Source organism: Cherax quadricarinatus, chromosome 4 (assembly GCF_038502225.1).
Source record: "Cherax quadricarinatus isolate ZL_2023a chromosome 4, ASM3850222v1, whole genome shotgun sequence".
NCBI classification, from domain to species: Eukaryota; Metazoa; Arthropoda; class Malacostraca; order Decapoda; family Parastacidae; genus Cherax; species Cherax quadricarinatus.
The window spans coordinates 49463626-49477865 of NC_091295.1; the positions used below are offsets into that span (position 1 = coordinate 49463626).

At 39.0% G+C, this 14240-nt stretch overlaps 1 protein-coding gene across 1 annotated transcript in view; it reads left to right on the top strand.

Annotated features, from left to right (window-relative positions):
- Positions 1-14240, top strand: part of LOC128684535 (zinc finger protein 236) — a 164861-nt gene that overhangs the window by 114604 nt on the left and 36017 nt on the right. The window contains exons 20-25 of the mRNA XM_053770781.2: positions 595-775; positions 2237-2372; positions 3601-3936; positions 7074-7827; positions 13271-13473; positions 13790-13980. Of these exons, the coding sequence (XP_053626756.1) occupies positions 595-775; positions 2237-2372; positions 3601-3936; positions 7074-7827; positions 13271-13473; positions 13790-13980 (1801 nt within the window). The remainder of the gene's footprint in view (positions 1-594; positions 776-2236; positions 2373-3600; positions 3937-7073; positions 7828-13270; positions 13474-13789; positions 13981-14240) is intronic.

A 14240-nucleotide genomic window follows, 5' to 3' on the forward strand; every position in this document is an offset into this window, starting at 1 on the left:
TAATGTTTCACCAATATTGCATTTCTGTTTCCTTTCATTTCCTTCCTATGTTGTCCCTTCACAATGAGTAACTTTTTTATACTTCCTTATCTAGAATGTTTCTCATATTTGCTTTTAGGTGTACTCTATATAATGTTTTTTCTGTGTATAATGTCCCTTTGCTGTTTTCTTTTTGAGATTTCCCCAACTTTGTTTGTGTGTAAAAATTTATACATTTTATCTTTGATTTTAGTTTTTGTATTAGATTATGGTTTGTTTCTGTATGTATTCTGATAGTTATTTTTATAAGCCATTTTATGATTGTGTTTTGTCATGTTATTCTGTAGAAAAATATGCTATTATTGTCTTTATTACTTTCCTCATTTAGCTCTTTTGCATTTTTTTTATATTCTCATATTTTTGTTTTTCCTCCTTTGTTGGTCCTGTCTGATTAATTTGTCATTCTAATGAAAACACATTTTCCTGGTTTCATTGAAATTTGTGTCAGGGCTAAGTCGAGAAAGGTAAGTAGCATTCATCACATGAGAATGTGACAGTGTACCTAGTAAATAAGTAATTTTTTTTTATAGAGCTGTTAATCTTTTCTTTCCACAGGACCTGTTAAGCAGCTTTCTAGACACAGCCAAATCTATCCAAGTGAGACGGGTGAGATACCACCTGACAGACCTCATAAGTGCCATTACTGCCTGGCAGCTTTTAAAAAGTCTTCTCATTTAAAGCAGCATGAGAGAACACACACTGGAGAGAGGCCATTTAAGTGTGAAAACTGTAATAAGTAAGTTTAGATAAGGTCACTATTTGTGTATAGACTATATACTAGTCTCTCTCTTGTTCATGCATGTATAACAGTGTTTTATTTAAATTTCATGAAATGTGAGAAGAAAGTAAAACTCAAGTAAAGGACAGTTGCAAATATGGTATAATCAAGTTAAGATTGCTTTGAGATTTTTTTTATGCTTTGGTACTTTTTTCTTTATATACAAGTTACTTGCATGCTTTTCAGAGTGCTATTAAATATTATTGAATTAAATTAAACACCCACTTTTATTTTTTTCAGCTTAATCTCCTAAGTTTACTCATTCTTTTTAATTTAATTTTTTTCTTTTGACAAGCTTACATTATAACATACTGTACTTCATATATATCTTACACTCAATGAGAGGATACAGAGTCACATAGAGAGGGCGGGAAAGATGGGAAGTCAGCCAGCATTTTTGAAAAAGAAAGGGAAGAAGTGAATAAAGAAAAGATTCTTTAAAACATGAAGGAAATCTGTGGAGACAAAGAACTTTGTCCATGGAAGCAAAGAGGGGTATGTATAAGAGTATAGTTATACCAATGCTCTTATATGGGTGTGAAACGTGGGTGGTGAATGTTGCAACAAGGAGAAGGCTGGAGGCAATGGAGATGTCACATCTGAAGGCAATGAGTGGTGTGAATATAATGCAGAGAATTCATAGTTTGGAAATTAGGAGGAGGTGCGGGATTACCAAAACTATTATCCAGAGGGCTGAGGAGGGGTTCGTGAGGTGGTTTGGACATGTAGAGAGGATGGAACAAAATAGAATGACTTCGAGAATGTATAAATCTGTAGTGGAGGGAAGGCGGGGTAGGGGTAGGCCTAGGAAAGGTTGGCGGGAGGGGGTAAAGGAGGTTTTGTGTGCGAGGGGCTTGGACTTCCAGCAAGCATGCACGAGTGTGTTAGGAGCGAATGGAGACAAATGGTTTTTAGGACTTTACTTGCTGTTGGAGCGTGAGCAAGGTAACATTTATGAAGGGATTCAGGGAAACCGGCAGGCCGGACTTGAGTCCTGGAGATGGGAAATGCAGTGTTTGGACTCTGAAGGAGGGGTGTCAGTGTTGCAGTTTTATAACTGTAGTGTAAGTGTGCCTCTGGCAAGACAGTGGTGGAGTGAATGATGATGAAAGTTTTTCTTTTTTGGGGCACTCTGCCTTGGTGGCAGACGGCCGATGTGCTAATAAAAAAAAATGTGTAACCGGGACCGGTTTTTTTTTTTTTTTTTTTTTCCCTCAGCAGGAAGCTTCAGAGGACAGTTGGTGACTGAGATGTATATAATCCAGATGCTTTCAGAATAATTCAGTTCAGTGAATCCACACATTTTATTGAGCAGTAGCTGATAATTATAAGCTTGTTGGAATTGTAGTAGTTAGAATTTGAAATTCTTATCACTTTAGAGTAGAATATTATCTCATCTAATATTTACTTTTTCTTTAGGCAATTTAACAATGTAAGTGTTCTGAAGTCGCATTTCAAAACACACACTGGACAAAGAACTCATAAGTGTCTCATATGCAACGGCCTTTTTGCTACTAGTGGTAGCCTGAGAAGACATCGAACAACCCACTCATCGGTAAGCTTTCTTATAAATGCTGTTAACTCTACGGTAATTCATAAGAGGAAAACTTTATAAAATGAGAATGTGTTTTATATCTCTAGTGTCCATACTATTTCTAGTATAGAAAATATTGGTAAAAGGAATTACTTATAATTCAGCTGTTGGCTTAGGGAGACTACACATGCAAAAGATCAAGGTTTAAAGCTAGATTAAGAAGTAGTATACAGTGGACCCCGCTTAACGATCACCTCCCAATGCGACCAATTATGTAAGTGTATTTATGTAAGTGCGTTTGTACGTGTATGTTTGGGGGTCTGAAATGGACTAATCTACTTCACAATATTCCTTATGGGAGCAAATTCGGTCAGTACTGGCACCTGAACATACTTCTGGAATGAAAAAATATCGTTAACCTGGGGTCCACTGTATACTGTTTATATGGGTCTGAATGTTCATTATCTGGATGGAAGCAACGTAAAGCCATAACATTTTAATCCATTTAAAGCATAATCGTTTATGTTGACAGTACTGTGTATTATTATGAACAGTTATTATGTTAAGCATACTTAATGCTTTCATGGATACATACCACATCATTTTTTGATCAACCTGTAGTCTTGTTTTTCTTAATGATTTTTTTCAGCTTAACTTTTTTGGAATACAGTACTTAAAAGTTGTAGATGTGAAATTAAGATAATGGTTAAAGCCGATATAAATGCTTCAGATACAAAATTGTTAGAGCAGTTTAAAATGTAAGACGCCTTAAGATGGGATTTGAATTTAAAATAAATCAGTCATGAAAATTATTAAAATACAGTGGACCCCCGGTTAACGATATTTTTTCACTCCAGAAGTATGTTCAGGTGCCAGTACTGACCGAATTTGTTCCCATAAGAAATATTGTGAAGTAGATTAGTCCATTTCAGACCCCCAAACATACATGTACAAACGCACTTACATAAATACACTTACATAATTGGTCGCATTCGGAGGTAATCGTTATGCGGGGGTCCACTGTATATGGATGCTAAATGAAGAAATGGGGTGGGTTTAGGTAGCTGTATATAATACATAGTTTATATAGCAATATTATTAAGTGGGATTTGCATGGAAGATAAAATTGTTTAGGTAAACATGAACACATCTGTAGTTGAATACACTCTGGTACACCTACGTGAGAGTCAAAAGTCATAGTTTTAAGGTTTTTATGTAATATAGTTAATAATTCTCATCCTGTTTCCAGGACCGTCCTTATATGTGTCCCTATTGCCAGAAAACTTTCAAAACAAATACAAACTGTAAAAAGCACATGAAAACCCACAAACATGAACTGGCTATGGAAGCAGTTAGGGCTGCTGGATCTAACTTGCAAGGGGACAACCAGCAAGCACTCCTTACCACTAGTCTCTATGGTCAGCAGACCACGTCAGCAACCCTGACTGATACAGAGGTCATAGTCCCTGATCTGAGTGGTATGGCTAGTGTCTTCCAGGAGGGGGATTTTCCACTCTCAGGTGATCTTCAGCAGCAAACACAGCATCAGCAGCAGGTGCAACAAGAAGATCTAACTGCTGCTCAGGTATGTCTTTGTTCAGGCTAGTGCTTTAGTCCACATTATTTTTAAATTAAAGAAAACATGCAGTGATTGTATCTGAATTTGTTCAGTTAGATAGGTCTCTTCTCTGTCTGTATATGCACATATTAGTGCCACTTAGAGATCTGTTACAAAAAAATTTCTCATCACATTGCTCTTGTGGTAAACATTTTTGCATCCTCTGTTTTTTTTTTATTTTTACCTGGGCTTTCCGGTCTTTATATTTATTTTTTCTTTAACACTGGCTGTCTCCCACTGAGGTAGGGTGACCCGCTCCCCCCCAAAAAAAAAAGAAACGCTTTCACCATCATTCACAGATAATCACTGTCTTTGCAGAGGCATATGGATAAGACAGTTGAGATGATACTCGAAATAGCAAATATCCCAAACCCCTCCTTTAAAGTACAGACATTGTACCTCCCTTCTCCAGGATTCTAGTATGGCAAACTGGTTTTCCTGAACCCCTTCACAAAATATTACCCTGCTTACACTGCAGCAGTTCATTGAGTCCCAAAAATCATTCATCTCCATTCACTCCTGTCTAACACTAACACACTCACACATGCCTGCTATGTGTCTTATTTTATACCCATGAATTTTCTGTTTGTTAATACTTCTCCAGGTAATTGTAAATTCTTATGCATTCTCTTGTAAGAGAGAGCTTTGCAACTTTTACTGTACCTTGCACACTGTCATATATAACTTGCAGGCACTATCTCACTTCATCTGCTTCTCTTTTATCCACAGTTACAACAGTCTTTCCATCTCTGTGATAATTTCTGTGCCTTTTTCACTTGCTTAGATTTGTCAGTCACTTTAATATTCTTTATTATTTCTTTTTGCTTGATACTTGAGAGTTGACGTGTCGGCGGATGGATTTATGAAGGATGAGGTTAATCATAGAATTGATGAGGGAAAAAAGGCGAGTGGTGCTTTGAGGTATATGTGGAGTCAAAAAACGCTATCTATGGAGGCAAAGAAGGGAATGTATGAAAGTATAGTAGTACCAACACTCTTATATGGGTGTGAAGCTTGGGTGGTAAATGCAGCAGCGAGGAGACGGTTGGAGGCAGTGGAGATGTCCTGTTTAAGGGCAATGTGTGGTGTAAATATTATGCAGAAAATTCGGAGTGTGGAAATTAGGAAAAGGTTTGGAGTTAATAAAAGTATTAGTCAGAGGGCAGAAGAGGGGTTGTTGAGGTGGTTTGGTCATTTAGAGAGAATGGATCAAAGTAGAATGACATGGAAAGCATATAAATCTATAGGGGAAGGAAGGCGGGGTAGGGGTCGTCCTCGAAAGGGTTGGAGAGAGGGGGTAAAGGAGGTTTTGTGGGCAAGGGGCTTGGACTTCCAGCAAGCGTGCGTGAGCGTGTTAGATAGGAGTGAATGGAGACGAATGGTACTTGGGACCTGACGATCTGTTGGAGTGTGAGCAGGGTAATATTTAGTGAAGGGATTCAGGGAAACCGGTTATTTTCATATAGTCGGACTTGAGTCCTGGAAATGTGAAGTACAATGCCTGCACTTTAAAGGAGGGGTTTGGGATATTGGCAGTTTGGAGGGATATGTTGTGTATCTTTATATGTGTATGCTTCTAAACTGTTGTAGTATTCTGAGCACCTCTGCAAAAACAGTGATAATGTGTGAGTGTGGTGAAAGAGTTGAATGATGAAAGTATTTTCTTTTTGAGGATTTTCTTTGTTTTTTGGGTCACCCTGCCTCGGTGGGAGACGGCCGACTTGTTGAAAAAAAAAAATAGTAAAAATAATCGTTTGTGAGAAGCCATGCTCACGTACTCATGCACAATTTCTTGCTCAAATGTTGGACAAATTACTTATATACTGAGCCTTTTAGGGGCCATGATGACTTGGTAATCCAAACAAAGTTATGAAATGTAAATAATGCAGAGTAGATGTGGAAATAACACATGATAACTTTAAACTGAAAAGTAAACATTCTTCTACATTGTACTAGAGTACAAACTCTGCTGTTGGCTAAGAGTCTACCATAGAGACATTCAACCCCATTGCTGATTGGCTTCTCATAGATCCCTACTCCTATTGGCTTGGATAATGTCCAAGAGGCAAGCTGCCGCATCGCTGGTTGGCTAGGGCCCACCCACACAAGAACTGATGTTCCTATTGGCTCAAATGCTGCCCAAGAGGCAAACTACCACATTGCTGGTTGGCTGAGGCCTCCCCACACACACTGACCATAATAATAATAATTACAGTAATAATAATAATAATAATAATAAAGTACACACCGCCCAGGGAGGTACTACCGTCCTGCCAAGTGAGTGTAAAACGGAATCCTGTAATTGTTTTACATGATGGTAGGATTGCTGGTGTCTTTTTTCTGTCTCTTAAACATGCAAGATTTCAGGTACATCTTGCTACTTCTTCTTACACTTAGGTCACACTACACATACATGTACAAGCATATATATACACACCCCTCTGGGTTTTCTTCTATTTTCTTTCTAGTTCTTGTTCTTGTTTACGTATTTCCTCTTATCTCCATGGCGAAGTGGAACATAATTCTTCCTCCATAAGCCATGCGTGTTGTAAGAGGCAACTAAAATGCCGGGAGCAAGGGCCTAGTAACCCCTTCTACTGTATAAATTACTAAATTTAAAAAGAGAAACTTTCGTTTTTCTTTTGGGGCATCCTGCCTTGGTGGGATACAGCCGGTTTGTTGAAAAAAAAAAAAAGTACATTATACAGCTATTACAAATCTAGCTGATATCATAGGAAGCCTTTATATATAGACAGAGCATTTTGGGCAACTTAAGTTAATTTTGTTTCCCCAGGATGCAACCCTCCACAGTTGTAATATCGTACACACATATCATGTCTCCAATTTTTCATTGTAACTCGAAATTAAATTCGTCTAAAAATTATCATAATTTCAGCCCTTCGTAACTTAAGGGACTACTCTATTTTTATTAATTTGTCGAACATTCAAATGCTATCTTTTGAGAAGTGCAGTTCAAATAATTGCCTGAATTGCAACATACCTAACTTATTTCTGTGGGTAGGTTAATTGCTAATATGTAGGCATTGACAAAATATAATTATTAAACTAGTTAATTTTGTTTAATTCCATGTTATTTTTTACAGGTCCTTCCAGCAGCATTTGCACAGGGTGTTGATGAGAGTGGTCTAACCCTAGCTGACCTTCAGACAGGGGTTGAGCATAGTTTAGCATCTGGAGAAGCTGTCATTTTAGGAACACAGCCTACTACCATCACCACACACCTGAATGGGTCCTCAATACTTATTCCTCACTCTTCAGGAGGCCATGGTTCAACTGGATCATCCATTCTTCTTCCACATTCAGCTTCAAGTCTTGTTACTAGTGCTTCATCTGTATTTCATGGAACTAGTAGCACTTCTGTCTTACAAGGTGCTAGTGGCTCCTCTATCTTGCTCCCAAATTCATCTGATCAGGGATCTGGCTCATCTGTATCTAACCAAGTATCCCAGGATGGTGGTGGAACAACTGTCCTTACACTCCCACATTCTTCAGGTAATAATGTATTGACCGTCCACCAACCATCTGTGATACAAGGACCTGCTCGGGAGGAATCGGTCAATGTTACCTCAGTCATACAGTCTCAACCCAGCATCATGAGCCAGTCTGGTGCATCCACATATTCTACCTCCATTTCATCACGTCAGGCAATACTGGGTCATACTCAAGATTTTAGTTCCATTGGAGATCCAGGAGGATTGGAAATGGTAAATCTGTCATCCTCAATGATTGGTGGAAATTCTCAAAACAAATATGCCTCCACTGTTTTACAAACCAGTCTCCAACTTGAAGGCAGCAGAGGAGCTGTCATCACTAATCCCTCTGATCAAGTGAATTCTGGTAAGTGTTGATTGGTTCAGTATTAAAATTAGTTAAATGGAGCATTGTTTTTTTTTTTAAATCAGCAGCTGTCTCCTAGCAAGGCAGGTTGACCCAAAGAAGAAAATATATTCACCAACATTCACCCAGTTGCCATCTTTCCAGAAGTGCCTTAGAGTGAAGAAGAGAGAAAAGTAAGAAATAAATATATACACATAGGTAGTAGGTTGGTAGACAGCAACCACCCAGGGAGGTACTACCGTCCTGCCAGGTGAGTGTAAAACGAAAGCCTGTGATTGTTTTACATGATGGTAGGATTGCTGATGTCTTTTGTCTGTCTCATAAATATGCAAGATTACAGGCATGTCTTGCTACTTCTACTTACACTTAGGTCACACTACACATACATGTACACATTTATTTATACACACTCATCTGAGTTTTCTTTGATTTTATCTTAATAGTTCTTCGTCTTATTAATTTTCCTTTTATATCCATGGGGAAGTGGAATAAGAATCTTTCCTCCGTAAGCCATGCGTGTTGTAAAAGTCAACTAAAATGCCGGGAACAATGGGCTAGTAACCCCTTTTCCTGTAAAGATTACTAAAAAGAATAATAAGAAGAAAATTGTCAAAGTGGGAAGTCTGAATGTGTGTGGATGTTGTGCAGATGATAAGAAAGAGATGATTGTGGATGTTATGAATGAGAAGAAGCTGGATGTCCTGGCTTTAAGTGAAACAAAGCTGAAGGGGGTGGGAGAGTTTCAGTGGAGAGGAATAAACGGGATTAGGTCAGGGGTTTCAAATAGAGTTAGAGCTAAAGAAGGAGTAGCAATAATGTTGAAGGATAAGCTATGGCAGGAAAAGAGGGACTATAAATGTATTAATTCAAGGATTATGTGGAGTAAAATAAGGATTGGATGTGAAAAGTGGGTTATAATAAGCATGTATGCACCTGGAGAAGAGAGAAGTGTAGAGGAGAGAGAGAGATTTTGGGAAATGTTGAGTGAATGCGTGGGGAGTTTTGAATCAAGTGTGAGAGTAATGGTGGTTGGGGATTTCAATGCTAAAGTGGGTAAAAATGTTATGGAGGGAGTAGTAGGTAAATTTGGGGTGCCAGGGGTAAATGTAAATGGGGAGCCTTTAATTGAGCTATGTGTAGAAAGAAATTTGGTAATAAGTAATACATATTTTATGAAAAAGAGGATAAATAAATATACAAGGTATGATGTAGCACGTAATGAAAGTAGTTTATTAGATTATGTATTGGTGGATAAAAGGTTGATGGGTAGGCTCCAGGATGTACATGTTTATAGAGGGGCAACTGATATATCGGATCATTATTTAGTTGTAGCTACAGTTAGAGTAAGAGGTAGATGGGAAAAGAGGAAGGTGGCAACAACAAGTAAGAGGGAGGTGAAAGTGTATAAACTAAGGGAGGAGGAAGTTCGGGTGAGATATAAGCGACTATTGGCAGAAAGGTGGGCTAGTGCAAAGATGAGTAGTGGGGGGGTTGAAGAGGGTTGGATGAGTTTTAAAAATGCAGTATTAGAATGTGGGGCAGAAGTTTGTGGTTATAGGAGGGTGGGAGCAGGAGGAAAGAGGAGTGATTGGTGGAATGATGAAGTAAAGGGTGTGATAAAAGAGAAAAAGGTAGCTTATGAGAGGTTTTTACAAAGCAGAAGTGTTATAAGAAGAGCAGAGTATATGGAGAGTAAAAGAAAGGTAAAGAGAGTGGTGAGAGAGTGCAAAAGGAGAGCAGATGATAGAGTGGGAGAGGTACTGTCAAGAAATTTTAATGAAAATAAGAAAAAATTTTGGAGTGAGTTAAACAAGTTAAGAAAGCCTAGGGAAAATATGGATTTGTCAGTTAAAAACAGAATAGGGGAGTTAGCAGATGGGGAGATGGAGGTATTGGGTAGATGGCGAGAATATTTTGAGGAACTTTTAAATGTTAAGGAAGAAACAGAGGCAGTAATTTCATGCACTGGTCAGGGAGGTATACCATCTTTTAGGAGTGAAGAAGAGCAGAATGTAAGTGTGGGGGAGGTACGTGAGGCATTACGTAAAATGAAAGGGGGTAAAGCAGCTGGAACTGATGGGATCATGACAGAAATGTTAAAAGCAGGGGGGGATATAGTGTTGGAGTGGTTGGTACTTTTGTTTAATAAATGTATGAAAGAGGGGAAGGTACCTAGGGATTGGCGGAGAGCATGTATAGTCCCTTTATATAAAGGGAGAGGGGACAAAAGAGACTGTAAAAATTATAGAGGAATAAGCTTACTGAGTATACCAGGAAAAGTGTACGGTAGGGTTATAATTGAAAGAATTAGAGGTAAGACAGAATGTAGGATTGCGGATGAGCAAGGAGGTTTCAGAGTGGGTAGGGGATGTGTAGATCAAGTGTTTACATTGAAGCATATATGTGAACAGTATTTAGATAAAGGTAGGGAAGTTTTTATTGCATTTATGGATTTAGAAAAGGCATATGATAGAGTGGATAGAGGAGCAATGTGGCAGATGTTGCAAGTATATGGAATAGGTGGTAAGTTATTAAATGCTGTAAAGAGTTTTTATGAGGATAGTGAGGCTCAGGTTAGGGTGTGTAGAAGAGTGGGAGACTACTTCCCGGTAAAAGTAGGTCTTAGACAGGGATGTGTAATGTCACCATGGTTGTTTAATATATTTATAGATGGGGTTGTAAAGGAAGTAAATGCTAGGGTGTTCAGGAGAGGGGTGGGATTAAATTTTGGGGAATCAAATTCAAAATGGGAATTGACACAGTTACTTTTTGCTGATGATACTGTGCTTATGGGAGATTCTAAAGAAAAATTGCAAAGGTTAGTGGATGAGTTTGGGAATGTGTGTAAAGGTAGAAAGTTGAAAGTGAACATAGAAAAGAGTAAGGTGATGAGGGTGTCAAATGATTTAGATAAAGAAAAATTGGATATCAAATTGGGGAGGAGGAGTATGGAAGAAGTGAATGTTTTCAGATACTTGGGAGTTGACGTGTCGGCAGATGGATTTATGAAGGATGAGGTTAATCATAGAATTGATGAGGGAAAAAAGGTGAGTGGTGCGTTGAGGTATATGTGGAGTCAAAAAACGTTATCTATGGAGGCAAAGAAGGGAATGTATGAAAGCATAGTAGTACCAACACTCTTATATGGGTGTGAAGCTTGGGTGGTAAATGCAGCAGCGAGGAGACGGTTGGAGGCAGTGGAGATGTCCTGTTTAAGGGCAATGTGTGGTGTAAATATTATGCAGAAAATTCGGAGTGTGGAAATTAGGAGAAGGTGTGGAGTTAATAAAAGTATTAGTCAGATGGCAGAAGAGGGGTTGTTGAGGTGGTTTGGTCATTTAGAGAGAATGGATCAAAGTAGAATGACATGGAAAGCATATAAATCTATAGGGGAAGGAAGGCGGGGTAGGGGTCGTCCTCGAAAGGGTTGGAGAGAGGGGGTAAAGGAGGTTTTGTGGGCAAGGGGCTTGGACTTCCAGCAAGCGTGCGTGAGCGTGTTAGATAGGAGTGAATGGAGACGAATGGTACTTGGGACCTGACGATCTGTTGGAGTGTGATCAGGGTAATATTTAGTGAAGGGATTCAGGGAAACCGGTTATTTTCATATAGTCGGACTTGAGTCCTGGAAATGGGAAGTACAATGCCTGCACTTTAAAGGAGGGGTTTGGGATATTGGCAGTTTGGAGGGATATGTTGTGTATCTTTATATGTGTATGCTTCTAGACTGTTGTATTCTGAGCACCTCTGCAAAAACAGTGATAATGTGCGAGTGTGGTGAAAGTGTTGAATGATGATGAAAGTATTTTCTTTTTGGGGATTTTCTTTCTTTTTTTGGGTCACCCTGCCTCGGTGGGAGACGGCCGACTTGTTGAAAAAAAAAAAAAAAAATAGGAAATTAAATTGACTACTTAAAATAGATGGCTTGATCATGTGTGTATATGTATGTATGTATGTATGAGATATCAGATTGGTAGGAGGTAGTATGGAGGAAGTGAATTTGTTCAGATATTTTGGAGTGGATTTGTTTGCAGATGGGTGTATAAAAGACAAGGCAAACTATAGAATTGATGAAGGGAAAAAGGTGGGTGGTGGATTGAGGCAGCTGTGGAGACAAAAAACATTATCCATTGAGGCAAAAAGGGGAATGTATGAGTATATAGTGGTACTAAAATTCTTATACGGGTGTAAAGCATGAGTTATGAATGTTGCAGGAAGGAGGCTGGAGGCAGATTAGATGTTGTCTGAGGGCAATGTGTGCTGTAAATATGCAGAGAATTTGTAGCTTGAAGATTAAGAGGAGGTGTGGGGTTACTAAAAGTATTATCCAGAGGGCTGAGGAGGGGCTGTTGAAGTGGTTCATGTTTTCATTTTTTTTTTTAACATGTCACCCATTTCCCACTGAGGCAGGGTGACCCAGAAAAAAAAGAAACGCTTTCACCATCATTCAACACTCACCATCATTCACACACAATCACTGTCTTTGCAGATGCGCCCAGATACAACAGTTCAGATGTCACTCCAAACAGCCAATGTCTCAAACCCCTCCTTTAAAGTGCAAGCATTGTACTTCCTACCACCAGGACTCAAGTTCGGCTAACCGATTTCCCTGAATATCTTCACAAAATATTACCCTGCTCACACTCCAACAGCTCATCAAGTCTCAAAAAACATTCATCTCCATTCATTCCTATCTAACATACTCACACATGCCTGCTGTATGTCCAAGCCCCTTGCACTCAAAGCCTCTTTCACCCCACCATCCATCCTTTTCTAGGATGATGCCAACCCCTCCACTATAGATTTATACACCCTCCAAGTCATCCTATTTTTCTGGATCCTCTTCAAATGCCCAAACCACCTCAACAACCCCTCCCCAGCCCTCTGAATAATACTTTTAGCTACTCCACACCTCCTCCTAATTTCCACACTACGAATTCTCTTGCATAATATTTACACCACACATTGCACTAAGAAATGACATCTCCACTGCCTCCAGCCTCCTTACTGCAGCATTTACAACCCATGGTTCACACCCATAAGAGTGCTGGTACAACTATACTCTCATACATTCCCTTCTTTGACTCTATGGATAATGTTCTTTGTCTCCACAGATATCTCAAAGCACCACCCACCCTTTTTCCTTCATCATTTGTATGGTTTACCTTATCCTTCATAAACTCATCTGCTGACAAGTCTGTTCCCAGATATCTGAACACATTCACTTCTTCCATACTCCTTCCTCCCAATATATGCTGTAAACAGCTTCACTGGCATAAGCTTCAACACCAATTTTTCCGACATTCCCCTTGTAATGTCACTTGTAAATTCTCCATAGTTAATTTGGTTTAGAGCATGGACAGACATATTGAATATATGGCACATTATATTAATGTTGTTAATATGTACTTTTGTAATATTAAACAATCGCTGACTCCTTCCACAGGAGAAACTAATCTAGCAGGAGAAGCAGTGGGTGCATCGAGCACTGGTCTTGCAGGTGGCCTTGTAGAGAGTGATGATGATGGTCGGGTTGTTACTAGTCATTCTACCTCAGCTGTTGCTGCCAGCGATGCTACTCCTACCACACTGCTTGAAGCCAACTTTGACCATCAAGGCTTCTCCGATGGTTTTACGCTTCATGTACCTGTACGTATTTTGACATGTCATTTACAAACAAAATTATGTATTTAAAAAGAAATCATATATTACAAATATTCACCAATTTTCATATATACACCATTTAAGCTGATATGTTTACACTTGGTAACTTGGTGAAAATGCTTACAAGAAAGTTACCATCATATAATTAAATGAGGCAATAGAATAAGGAAGTATTAGGGAAAAAAATTATGTTGCCTATATAGTATTTATGGCATCAAAGACAGGTTTTAAGTATAACATAAACCTAATTCATGTTATGCTTAATTTTTCCTTGTTACAGTTCATTTTCTTTTTCTTGCAGCCTGGTTTAGACTTGTCTAGTTTGGGACAGAGTGGGGAAATACCGTCATCGCAATTGGTCCAGCTACTTAACACACAAGAGCCCTTATCAGAAGTTTCAACTATAAAAGTTCCTGCGCCCGCAACCACACCACCACCCAGCCAAGACCCTGCACCCCCAGAGCCTGTTATCTCTGTCTCTAAAGTCTATGAGTAAGTTATGATATTTACTAGTATATTAATTTACATTGGAAGGAAGGAGTATGGTACCGGTTTCTCTGAATCCCTTCACTAAATATTACCCTTCTCACACTCCAACAGCTTGTCAGGTCCCAAATACCATTCGTCTCCATTCACTCCTATCTAACATGCTCACGCAAGCTTGCTGGAAGTTCAAGCCCCTTGCCCACAACAACAACCCCTCTTCAGCCCTCTGACTAATACTTTTATTAACTCCACATCTTCTAATTTTC